At 43.9% G+C, this 13,908-nt stretch overlaps 1 protein-coding gene across 2 annotated transcripts in view; it reads right to left on the bottom strand.

Moving 5' to 3' along the window:
* Positions 1–430: 430 nt before the first annotated feature.
* Positions 431–13,908, bottom strand: part of LOC116366166 (paired box protein Pax-2-B-like) — a 36,685-nt gene continuing 23,207 nt past the window's right edge. For both annotated transcript variants that reach the window (XM_031818413.1, XM_031818414.1), the window contains exons 6-7: positions 4,740–4,915; positions 431–631 (exon numbers count right to left, since the gene is read on the bottom strand). In XM_031818413.1, coding sequence (XP_031674273.1) covers positions 446–631; positions 4,740–4,915 — 362 coding nt within the window. In that variant the 3' untranslated portion in view covers positions 431–445. The remainder of the gene's footprint in view (positions 632–4,739; positions 4,916–13,908) is intronic.

Raw genomic sequence — 13,908 nt, 5'->3', positions numbered from 1 at the left:
GGACCCTGGTCACTATGGACCCTGGTCACTATGGACCCTGAGCCCTATGGACCCTGAGCCCTATGGACCCTGGTCACTATTTTCTCCTGGTCAAAAGCAGTGCACTAGAAAAGGGAGCCATTTGTGAAACAGACCAATAATCCCCTTCGCTGAAGCTGTGGTTTGGCCTGTCCTGGCTGGGAAGGGTGATGGCAGGTAGACTGTACTAGGGCCTTAGGCACAGTGTGATGCATCTTAGAGTAGGAGTACAGATCTAGGATCAGGTCTCCCCTTGGCCATGTAATCATATTCATTGTGATCTAAAAGGCTATAAACTAATCCTAGATCAGCTCTCCTCCTCTGAGACACACAGCCAAAAGCCACGTTAACATTTTTTTTTGTATGTGTTGCCACAAACGTGGAATCGAACCCACAATTCTGGGACTCATGTTGCAAGCATCATGCTCTACCAACTGATCCACACAGACAGGACCAGTGTTTGGCTCTGTGTCTTACCTACAGAGTAGCTCTGCGTCACAGAGACACTGGGGCCCAGGTTCTGGTTACTGCTGGAGGACAGGCTGGGTTTGACCTCGCCGTCCAGACCAGGATTCAGGGAGGACAGGGAGTGGGAGTGGGAGTACTCGTTAGCCTGCAAAAAGACACGTTCATCATTACACAACCATAGAAATGAAAAGAAAAGGCCCCACCTCTCCCTGCTGTGGGCTTCATTCCACCAATGTTTCATCTATCATCTAAAGAGCCTTCATTAAACAGGGTTACTCAAAAACACAAAATTAGCTACCAAAACCATGCTTACAGAGTCAAATACTGTCTCTCCGTGAATCTTAGGGTGTCTATTTGTGAGTGTGTGTGTGTGGGGTGTGGGTGTGTGTGTGTAGGTGGGGTGTGGGTGTGTGTGTGTGTACGTTAATGTAAGTGTGTGCATGCGTATGTGTGTGTGTGTGTGTGTGTGTGTGTGTGTGTGTGTGTGTGTGTGGGGTGTGGGTGTGTGTGTGTGGGTGGGGTGTGGGTGTGTGTGTGTGTACGTTAATGTAAGTGTGTGCATGCGTATGTGTGTGTGTGTGTGTGTGTGTGTGTGTGTGTGTGTGTGTGTGTGTGTGTGTGTGTGTGTGTGTGTGTGTGTGTGTGTGTGTGTGTGTGTGTGTGTGTGTGTGTGTGTGTGTGTGTGAGTCCACTATTTTCAAGCTGCAGCAGCGGTGAGGGTGGGAGTTCAAGCATATCATTAATGTATTTTTGGTTTTGTCTGAGAGGAAGTGGGATCTAGAAAAGCCGAATGAAAAGCCAAGCCGTCATCTGGTCCTTTGTGCTTGACTGCAGCCAGGAGTCCTGATCAGCCAAGGGAGAAAACAGCTCTGCTTGGTTACCACGCCACTGTCCCCAATGCTACCCTATTCCCTATTACAGCGCACTGCTTTGGACCAGAAGTAGCGTACTGCACAGGGTATAAGATTACATTTGGGATGCACACAGACACGCCATGTGGCCCTGGTTCACAACAGGACACTATTCACCTTTTGGCTTTTAAAAATTTTGAAAAAAAATAGAAATTCTTCTCCACAACTCTTTAACGTTTCATTGGTTCATCATCAGTGACCTATAACCTATAAATAGGTTGTCATATACTGTAAGTGACATTGCTCCGTGTTACCATGTACAAAATGAATATCAAATTGAAAGAAATTGTAAAAAAAATCTCCATTCCATTTATATATGTTTTGTCATAGTGAGAAAAGGATTTTATATCGACCGTGATGTATTTTCTATGTATTTCGTTTGGACTCCAATACATTACTATAGAGACACTTTGTTTACCCACAGATAGGATTTCCTTTGTATGGTGGTGGATAGTTTGAGACAGTCATGGCAGATGTTAGTGTGTGTTTTATAATGAGATCAGACTTCCGGGAGACTGTGTGTTGACAATGTTTGTCCCCCCCCCCCCCCCCAAAAAAAAATCCCAGTGTGTGTGTCTGAGTGGCTCGCTGGGCTGCGGTCCCAAAGGGGACGCCTGTGAGCCTGTGACCCCACTCTTGTCTGCTTCTATCCCAGATAAAGTCTAATTGTCTGCTACAACTGTTCACGGGGACAATGTCGGATGTTTTCCTGTATTCTGGAAGGCTTTAGACGTTAAACAGGCGTTTTATCATGCAGATAAAGGATGGGCTCGAAGACGGGGGAGATGGAGGAAGAAAAAACTAAACAAAAGAAAAGATAGATTTGAAAAGGATGACCAAATGGCTAGCAGAAGTGTGGGAGGGGTGAATCTATTTAGTTCTGCATCTCCAGAATGGTGTTTTTAATAGCCTTCCAACCAGCACCCAGACCCCGGCTAATAGGGACACATTGACCAATGAGGAGAAAGGGGAACGACGACAAGTGAAAGAGAGATCCATGAAAGGAGAAAATCCTCTGATTAATACTTTATTCAATTAAAACAGATGTTTCTGTTCCAGTCACATCTTTTACATTACTGATCTACTGGTCTCTTTTCCATTACTGATCTACTGGTCTCTTTTCCATTACTGATCTACTGGTCTCTTTTCCATTACTGATCTACTGGTCTCTTTTACATTACTGATCTACTGGTCTCTTTTACATTACTGATCTACTGGTCTCTTTTACATTACTGATCTACTGGTCTCTTTTCCATTACTGTTCTACTGGTCTCTTTTATATTACTGTTCTACTGGTCTCTTTTCCATTACTGTTCTACTGGTCTCTTTTCCATTACTGTTCTACTGGTCTCTTTTCCATTATTGTTCCATGGTCTCTTTTCCATTATTGTTCTACAGGTCTCTTTTACATTATTGTTCTACTGGTCTCTTTTCCATTATTGTTCTACTGGTCTCTTTTCCATTACTGGTCTTACTGGTCTCTTTTCCATTACTGTTCTACTGGTCTCTTTTATATTACTGGTCTACTGGTCTCTTTTCCATTACTGATCTACTGGTCTCTTTTCCATTACTGGTCTACTGGTCTCTTTTCCATTACTGATCTACTGGTCTCTTTTCCATTACTGATCTACTGGTCTCCTTTTCCATTACTGATCTACTGGTCTCCTTTTCCATTACTGATCTACTGGTCTCTTTTCCATTACTGATCTACTGGTCTCTTTTCCATTACTGTTCTACTGGTCTCTTTTCCATTACTGATCTACTGGTCTCCTTTTCCATTACTGATCTACTGGTCTCCTTTTCCATTACTGATCTACTGGTCTCTTTTCCATTATTGTTCTACTGGTCTCTTTTCCATTACTGATCTACTGGTCTCCTTTTCCATTACTGATCTACTGGTCTCTTTTCCATTACTGATCTACTGGTCTCCTTTTCCATTACTGATCTACTGGTCTCTTTTCCATTACTGATCTACTGGTCTCCTTTTCCATTACTGATCTACTGGTCTCCTTTTCCATTACTGATCTACTGGTCTCCTTTTCTTTTGAACCCCGCCTCCTTTCCCTCTCTTCTTCTTCTTTAATACTCTCTCTGAAGCTCTCTGTGATTGCAAGTCATTTCCAATTCGTTTTGGTATTGATCTTCCAGTAGAAATCAGTTTGGTAATTAGCTCCAAATTAGGCTCTCTTCTGGAGGTGAGTCCTGTCCTACTGATTTATTACCTACGTAATTCGCCGCGATCGTAGAGAGAAATTAAAATGAACTCAATTAGGCCCATTGCTTTAGCTTCTTTTATGGGTCTCCTCCCTTAAAAACTTGTAGTTTTATACGGGTACAAATTAATAGTCTCTTGTTGTTTAATAGTATATTGAAGGTAAATAAAGGCTATCCATTGTAATAAGCCTAAGAGAGGTTTTAATAAGAAGAAAGGTAGTAAGTCAACATGTAAGGGTGTAGTTATTGTGGTTTCTTCTGGGTGGGGGGGGGGGTGGTGGTGACAGAAGGAGTCTTCATTTGGTAAATGAGGATGGATAGATGGTGGGTGTTTGTGGTGTTGACATCAAAAGCAAGACACATTAGAATATCCTATATATACACCACCAGATGTGTGGAAATAAATCAAGAAAGCCCCTTTTGCTATGTTTACAATTGATAAAATAAAACAAAACATTTCCATGATAAATCTGACAGCTGAACTCGGCTTCATACACTGTTTCAATAATAAGGTTTTTGAAGAAGGACACGGAATTATAACAGAAATAACAGGTGCAGAAGGAGAAACACAGAGTCAGATAACACAACGGCAGAAATAGAGAAAAATAGAGATATTGATTAATTGCATGTTGCCTTTCTGTTATTCTCAATTATAGGGGATCCAAAGAATGTGGTGTTTTTTCATCCTAAGATCGATACGACGTGGGAGTTTTCCCTGAAATCCCTACAGCATTTTACATGCTGTTTTCTAATACACTGGAATGACTGTTTTACCAGCCTATACATTTGTAGGGCATTTTATTTTGAGAGCTGCGTGGAGCAGGTATATATATATATATATATTGCTCAGATGGCGTGCTCCTTCGGGGCCCTCTGGGCCAACTGAATAAAATAGCAGAATCTCTCAGCACGAAAAAGTAAATAAAAATATGTTGAGTTTCAGAGAAAACTACGTTTGGAGCAGCAACGACAATTATAAAATAAAATAAACAAACAGAAAAACAACAACAACAACAACATCATGGAGGTACAGTTGGAGGAAACTTGTATGGAATGAAAGTGTTGCCGTGGTGCAATACAGGTGTATTTGATGCTGTTGACGGTGACAAACAACAAGACGTAACTAACCTGTTCTGGTTTGATGTGCTCCGAGGTCGGGAAGACGTCGGGGTACGACGGGCGCTCAAAGACCCGGTCCAAAGCTTCCAGCTGCTGCTGAGTGAAAGCATCGGCCCGCAGGTGCTTCCGTAAACTGTCCACACTAACCTGAGAATCAGTGTTTGGGCCAGACCCATCTGAACCATCTACAAGAAGAGAGAGCAACAACACTAGAGTCTAATCAGGAAGCCCCTGGAAGGTAGGAAGCTGACTGACTGAAGCCCCTGTAAGGTAGGAAGCTGGCTGTCACTGAAGCCCCTGGAAGGTAGGAAGCTGGCTATCACTGAAGCCCCTGTAAGGTAGGAAGCTGGCTGTCACTGAAGCCCCTGTAAGGTAGGAAGCTGGCTGACTGAAGCCCCTGTAAGGTAGGAAGCTGGCTGACTGAAGCCCCTGTAAGGTAGGAAGCTGGCTGTCACTGAAGCCCCTGTAAGGTAGGAAGCTGGCTGACTGAAGCCCCTGTAAGGTAGGAAGCTGGCTATCACTGAAGCCCCTGTAAGGTAGGAAGCTGGTTGTCTGAAGCCCCTATAAGGTAGGAAGCTGGCTATCACTGAAGTCCCTGTAAGGTAGGAAACTGGTTGTCTGAAGCCCCTGTAAGGTAGGAAGCTGGCTATCACTGAAGTCCCTGTAAGGTAGGAAGCTGGCTGTCACTGAAGCCCCTGTAAGGTAGGAAGCTGGCTGACTGAAGCCCCTGTAAGGTAGGGCGCTGGCTATCACTGAAGTCCCTGTAAGGTAAGAAGCTGGCTATCACTGAAGTCCCTGTAATGTAAGAAGCTGGCTATCACTGAAGTCCCTGTAATGTAAGAAGCTGGCTATCACTGAAGCCCCTGTAATGTAAGAAGCTGGCTATCACTGAAGTCCCTGTAATGTAAGAAGCTGGCTATCACTGAAGTCCCTGTAATGTAAGAAGCTGGCTATCACTGAAGTCCCTGTAATGTAAGAAGCTGGCTATCACTGAAGCCCCTGTAATGTAAGAAGCTGGCTATCACTGAAGCCCCTGTAATGTAAGAAGCTGGCTATCACTGAAGTCCCTGTAATGTAAGAAGCTGGCTGAAGCCCCTGTGGCTTTTTGTTTATATCATTACTGTGTGTTACTGGTAACTTTGGATAAGAGTACTCAGTTCTTGAGTTGGGCCTCAAATGTTCCACCACCTCTTATAGAATATTGGCTTTAAAATATTATGACAACCAGCACACGCAAGTGTTTTACTGTATCGTTTACACGCGTGTACACCCACTGTATCCTGTACCGTTTACACGCCTGTACACCCACTGTATAATGCATTGTTTATACCTGTGTAGCACTTCAACCACTACTACTCAATTATAAAGACCAGATTCAGTCAGTCATAGATTCAGTCAGGGTAGATTCAATCAGGGTAGATTCAGTCAGGGTAGATTCAGTCAGGGCAGATTCAGTCATGGTAGATTCAGTCAGGGTTGATTCAGTCAGGATAGATTCAGTCAGGGCAGATTCAGTCATGGTAGATTCAGTCAGGGTAGATTCAGTCAGGGTAGATTCAGTCAGGGTAGATTCAGTCAGGGTAGATTCAGTCAGGGCAGATTCAGTCATGGTAGATTCAGTCAGGGTAGATTCAGTCAGGGTTGATTCAGTCAGGGTAGATTCAGTCAGGGTTGATTCAGTCAGGGTAGATTCAGTCAGGGCAGATTCAGTCATGGTAGATTCAGTCAGGGTAGATTCTAAACGGGTCATATTAATGCTGCTAGCGGTGAGCCACTGAGTGCAGTCTTTTTTCACAGACAGTAGAGGAAACTACCACGACCACACACAGTATTAGCCAGCATCATGATGTGAAAGCCCCTGTGGTAATTGATGGATTACCATCAGTGCAAATATATACTTGTTGTAGTGGTGGAGCCCGTGTATTTTAATGAACGCTGTAGCTACAGTACTGCAGTGGCTTTTTCATTCCATGTTCATTCCAGGCTCCAGGGGTTTCCCTCCTTCTTCTCTCCTTTCTCAATTTCCCTTTTGCACAGTTTAATACTGCTTTCATTTTCAGTAGAGTGGCAGAGTAGCAGTGTTTCATTTGGGTAGCTAACACCGCTGTGACCGCAGACAGACACGACAGACAGAGAGAGAGAGAGAGAGAGAGAGAGAGAGAGAGAGAGAGAGAGAGAGAGAGAGAGAGAGAGAGATGCTGTGAATGAATAAATAGTGCAGTCTAGTTCAATCACCTCCCAGTCCCAGGATGCCGTTCTCCAAACAGAGGGAGCCTTAGCTTTTCCCTTTTACAGCCTTCCAGACCCCTCCCTTCCCATCCCAGGCTGCAACGGCTCTGGCTACTGCCTCTCCGTCTCCAGCCTCCTCCTCCGCGGATCTCTGGAAAGGGCTTCAGCTCCCTTACAAATCTGTCATTCTAAATTTGCGGCAGATTATGTTCTCTGGTTGGTCCTGGAGGGAGCGGTGGAGATATATGATATGCAAGGAGGGACCCTATTGATTGCCTGCCTGGTCTGGTGGCAAAGAGGGAGCCGAAATGAACTTGAAATGAACATCATGCCTCAACTCAATGTGCGTATAATACTCTACTTAATCCCACATTTTTCTCTGCCATGGAATTCAATTGATCAATCATGTCTCTCCTGATAGTACCATTTGGAAGGGTTATTGCCATTCCATTCTGCCGCTTGACCTTTTCTCACTGGGGCCAGAGGATGAACCTGCACTCCCAAGAAGAGCAAAACGCATCAAGGGGATATATAAGAGACCCTGGGGGAGTCGGGTGTGTGTGTGTGCGTGTGTGTGTGTGTGTGATTGGGGGAGGGGAGGGGGGTCTGTGCATGTGGTGAATAGGTTAATGCCATTTGCTGCCCAACATACAACAATAATTCTATATCCTCAAACAAATGATTTCGATAACTAATCATTTAAAAATAAAAAACATTAAAAGACCTATTATGGTAAATGTATTTCATGTAACACACATGTACGATCTTTCTATTTTCATAGTGTGATCGGTTGGGATCTGTTGCAATATGCAATCACAGGAGAACATAAATCACTTCTACTCTACACTGTTCAGCTATTTTCTTCAGATTTTCAGTATGGATAAATCTAATCACATCTTTTGATCTGGCATTATTTCTGGACAGCTCCACTGGGGGCCTCAGCCTCTCGTAGCTCCGCTGAACGGTTGGCGCTTTATCAACCTCAACTGTTCCCTTCGGTCCTCGGAAGCAAATAGACTCATTAATTACTTTCCATCTGCTAGGCCAGAGTACATACCATGATCAATACCCGCACATTAGTCATTCACCACAGAGGAATACACTTCCCATACACAAGATAAACCACCCGCAGGTCAACCTACAGTACATGGGCTGTGGTTCCCACTCAAACCATCCCCCAGGTAAACCTACAGTACATGAGCTGTGGTTCCCACTCAAACCATCCCCAGGTCAACCTACAGTACATGGGCTGTGGTTCCCACTCAAACCATCCCCAGGTAAACCTACAGTACATGAGCTGTGGTTCCCACTCAAACCATCCCCAGGTCAACCTACAGTACATGGGCTGTGGTTCCCCCTCAAACCATCCCCAGGTTAACCTGTTGTTCCCACTCAAACCATCCCCAGGTCAACCTACAGTACATGGGCTGTGGTTCCCACTCAAACCATTCCCAGGTTAACCTACAGTACATGGGCTGTGGTTCCCACTCAAACCATCCCCAGGTTAACCTACAGTACATGGGCTGTGGTTCCCACTCAAACCATCCCCCAGGTTAACCTGTTGTTCCCACTCAAACCATCCCCAGGTCAACCTACAGTACATGGGCTGTGGTTCCCACTCAAACCATCCCCAGGTTAACCTGTTGTTCCCACTCAAACCATCCCCCAGGTAAACCTACAGTACATGAGCTGTGGTTCCCACTCAAACCATCCCCAGGTCAACCTACAGTACATGGGCTGTGGTTCCCACTCAAACCATCCCCCAGGTAAACCTACAGTACATGAGCTGTGGTTCCCACTCAAACCATCCCCCAGGTCAACCTACAGTACATGGGCTGTGGTTCCCACTCAAACCATCCCCAGGTCAACCTACAGTACATGGGCTGTGGTTCCCACTCAAACCATCCCCAGGTCAACCTACAGTACATGGGCTGTGGTTCCCACTCAAACCATCCCCAGGTCAACCTACAGTACATGGGCTGTGGTTCCCACTCAAACCATCCCCAGGTAAACCTACAGTACATGGGCTGTGGTTCCCACTCAAACCATCCCCAGGTAAACCTACAGTACATGGGCTGTGGTTCCCACTCAAACCATCCCCAGGTAAACCTACAGTACATGGGCTGTGGTTCCCACTCAAACCATCCCCAGGTCAACCTACAGTACATGGGCTGTGGTTCCCACTCAAACCATCCCCAGGTCAACCTACAGTACATGGGCTGTGGTTCCCCCTCAAACCATCCCCAGGTTAACCTGTTGTTCCCACTCAAACCATCCCCAGGTCAACCTACAGTACATGGGCTGTGGTTCCCACTCAAACCATCCCCAGGTCAACCTACAGTACATGGGCTGTGGTTCCCACTCAAACCATCCCCAGGTCAACCTACAGTACATGGGCTGTGGTTCCCCCTCAAACCATCCCCAGGTTAACCTGTTGTTCCCACTCAAACCATCCCCAGGTCAACCTACAGTACATGGGCTGTGGTTCCCACTCAAACCATCCCCAGGTCAACCTACAGTACATGAGCTGTGGTTCCCACTCAAACCATCCCCAGGTCAACCTACAGTACATGGGCTGTGGTTCCCACTCAAACCATCCCCAGGTCAACCTACAGTACATGGGCTGTGGTTCCCACTCAAACCATCCCCCAGGTCAACCTACAGTACATGGGCTGTGGTTCCCACTCAAACCATCCCCCAGGTCAACCTACAGTACATGGGCTGTGGTTCCCCCTCAAACCATCCCCCAGGTCAACCTACAGTACATGGGCTGTGGTTCCCACTCAAACCATCCCCCAGGTCAACCTACAGTACATGGGCTGTGGTTCCCCCTCAAACCATCCCCCAGGTCAACCTACAGTACATGGGCTGTGGTTCCCACTCAAACCATCCCCCAGGTCAACCTACAGTACATGGGCTGTGGTTCCCACTCAAACCATCCCCAGGTCAACCTACAGTACATGGGCTGTGGTTCCCACTCAAACCATCCCCAGGTCAACCTACAGTACATGGGCTGTGGTTCCCACTCAAACCATCCCCAGGTCAACCTACAGTACATGGGCTGTGGTTCCCACTCAAACCATCCCCAGGTCAACCTACAGTACATGGGCTGTGGTTCCCCCTCAAACCATTTTACATCTATGTTAAAAAAAACTCACCCTAATGTCCAGTACATCTATGTAAAAAACCTTCACTCTAATGCCCAGTACATCTATGTAAAAAACCTTCACTCTAATGCCCAGTACATCTATGTAAAAAACCTTCACTCTAATGCCCAGTACATCTATGTAAAAAACCTTCACTCTAATGCCCAGTACATCTATGTAAAAAACCTTCACTCTAATGCCCAGTACATCTATGTAAAAAACCTTCACTCTAATGCCCAGTACATCTATGTAAAAAACCTTCACTCTAATGCCCAGTACATCTATGTAAAATAAACTCACTCTAATGCCCAGTACATCTATGTAAAAAAAACTCACTCTAATGCCCAGTATATCTATGTAAAAACCCTTCACTCTAATGCCCAGTATATCTATGTAAAAAACCTTCACTCTAATGCCCAGTACATCTATGTAAAATAAAATCACTCTAATGCCCAGTATATCTATGTAAAATAAACTCACTCTAATGCCCAGTACATCTATGTAAAATAAACTCACTCTAATGCCCAGTACATCTATGTAAAATAAAATCACTCTAATGCCCAGTATATCTATGTAAAAAAAACTCACTCTAATGCCCAGTACATCTATGTAAAATAAAATCACTCTAATGCCCAGTATATCTATGTAAAATAAACTCACTCTAATGCCCAGTACATCTATGTAAAATAAAATCACTCTAATGCCCAGTATATCTATGTAAAATAAACTCACTCTAATGCCCAGTACATCTATGTAAAATAAACTCACTCTAATGCCCAGTACATCTATGTAAAATAAACTCACTCTAATGCCCAGTACATCTATGTAAAATAAACTCACTCTAATGCCCAGTATATCTATGTAAAATAAACTCACTCTAATGCCCAGTACATCTATGTAAAATAAACTCACTCTAATGCCCAGTACATCTATGTAAAATAAACTCACTCTAATGCCCAGTATATCTATGTAAAATAAACTCACTCTAATGCCCAGTACATCTATGTAAAATAAACTCACTCTAATGCCCAGTACATCTATGTAAAATAAACTCACTCTAATGCCCAGTACATCTATGTAAAATAAACTCACTCTAATGCCCAGTACATCTATGTAAAATAAACTCACTCTAATGCCCAGTACATCTATGTAAAATAAACTCACTCTAATGCCCAGTACATCTATGTAAAATAAACTCACTCTAATGCCCAGTACATCTATGTAAAAACCCTTCACTCTAATGTCCAGTACATCTATGTAAAATAAACTCACTCTAATGCCCAGTACATCTATGTAAAAACCCTTCACTCTAATGCCCAGTACATCTATGTAAAATAAACTCACTCTAATGCCCAGTACATCTATGTAAAAACCCTTCACTCTAATGCCCAGTACATCTATGTAAAAACCCTTCACTCTAATGCCCAGTACATCTATGTAAAAACCCTTCACTCTAATGCCCAGTATATCTATGTAAAAACCCTTCACTCTAATGCCCAGTACATCTATGTAAAACCCTTCACTCTAATGCCCAGTACATCTATGTAAAAACCCTTCACTCTAATGCCCAGTACATCTATGTAAAAACCCTTCACTCTAATGCCCAGTACATCTATGTAAAAACCCTTCACTCTAATGCCCAGTACATCTATGTAAAAACCCTTCACTCTAATGTATTTATTTATTTCAGCTTTATTTAACCAGGTAGGCTAGTTGAGAACACCTTTATTTAACCAGGTAGGCTAGTTGAGAACACCTTTATTTAACTAGGTAGGCTAGTTGAGAACACCTTTATTTAACCAGGTAGGCTAGTTGAGAACACCTTTATTTAACCAGGTAGGCTAGTTGAGAACACCTTTATTTAACTAGGTAGGCTAGTTGAGAACAAGTTCTCATTTACAACTGTGACTTTGCCAAGATAAAGCAAAGCAGTGCGACACAAACAACAACACAGAGTTACACATGGAATAAACAAACATACAGTCAATAATACAATAGGAAAACAATTTACAGTGTGTGTAAATGAGGTAAGATAAGGGAGGTAAGGAAATAAATAGGCCATAGCGGCAAAATAATTACAATTTAGCAATTTAAACACTGGAGTGATTGATGTGCAGAAGATGAATGTGCAAGTAGACATACTGGGGTGCAAAGGAGCCAAATAAATAAATAACAGTATGGGGATGAGGTAGATAGATGGGCTATTTACAGATGGGCTATGTACAGGTGCAGTGATCTGTGAGCTTCTCTGACAGCTGGTGCTTAAAGCTAGTGAGGGAGATATGAGTCTCCAGCTTCAGTGATTTTGAAATTCGTTCCAGTCATTGGCAGCAGAGAACTGGAAGGAAAGGCGGTCAAAGGAGTAATTGGATTTGGGGGTGACCAGTGAGATATACCTGCTGGAGCGCGTGCCCAGTACAATGTCCAGTACATCTATGCCAAAAACCCTCACTCTAATGCCCAGTACAAATATGTAAAAAACACTCACTCTAATACCCAGTACATCTATGGATATGGCCCAAAATACACCTTATTCCCTATATAATGCAGCCCTTTTGACCAGAGCCCTATGGCCTGACTATCACACCCATGTCTGCTGGAATAGGTTGTTCTAGCTGGTGGTAAGGAGACCCCCAGTCTAGCCTGGCTAAACCAGACTGAATGCTAAACTCAATGGTGAGCTCAGCATTCAGTCTACTTTTTACCAGGCTAGTTAACTAGAGGTATTCTGTTTCATCCTGATGACATGTAGAAGTGAATTCAACCATCACAATGACATTTCTTAAAGGTACATAGGAAATATTTTTTGATGTATCTAAAAAAGAAAATTACAGCCATTTTTTATTTTTTTACGGAGTATCACAGCCACCCAGCAATGTAATACGACACATAGACCACATGTCATATTTCTACTGAAGCCACCGCAAGACATCATATCCTACAAGTATACAGTACCAAATAACATATATGGTACATGTTTTTGTGGGCGAGTTTCCCATTCCGTGCTAGCTGTTATGTCGTCGACAGTTACCATCTTCCTGTTTGTTCATCATTTGGAATGGAGGCTGGCTGTAATATCTGACACTACTAAATTACATTTGCTAAGATACATTGTACATGGTTTTTGGGGGCCATTTTCCATACCATTTCAGCTATTAATTATGTCATAGCATTAGTCGGTAAACCTGGAAATCATAATGGCTTTGTTTACATGTCATTTAGCAGACGCTCTTATCCAGAGCGACTTACAGTAGTGAGTGCAGACATGTTCATACTGGTCCCCGGTGGGAATTGAACCCACAACCCTGGCGTTGCAAGTGCGACGCTCTACCAACTGGTCTCTGTTTCTCCACATCCTCCCCAGTGATGCTAATAACTTATGTTGTTATGTCATAGTAGATAATGTCTTTGTTTGTTGGTGTGTCTCCATAGTGATGGTGTCTGTGTTATTGATCAGTGAGTGACAGGCTTGAGTGTATTCATCTTGACATGGCTGGGCATTAACACTCCGGTAACGAGGGAGCAGAGGACTCCAGACTCCATCAGATCACATCACCAGCTCTATAAGACAGACTCCTCTCCGCGGGCTCGCCACCCCAAGGTCATGACCCCTAGCAGGGGGTTGAGCCGACGTAATTCTGTCTCTGCCTGGAGTCAGAGAAAGAGAGAGGTCGTCTGCCTTACTACACGGACTACCTGTCTGCCAAACACGGCAGAATACAAACCACGAGAAACATCAGCTTTGAGAAGGAAGCTGATGTCTTCTGGCCATGACGGTGATTATACAATAGGCACGAATGGCC

This window comes from Oncorhynchus kisutch, unplaced genomic scaffold (genome assembly GCF_002021735.2).
Source record: "Oncorhynchus kisutch isolate 150728-3 unplaced genomic scaffold, Okis_V2 scaffold1372, whole genome shotgun sequence".
Lineage (NCBI taxonomy): Eukaryota > Metazoa > Chordata > Actinopteri > Salmoniformes > Salmonidae > Oncorhynchus > Oncorhynchus kisutch.
The sequence above is the reverse complement of the archived record's forward strand: the minus strand, read 5'-3'. Positions and strand labels throughout refer to the sequence as shown.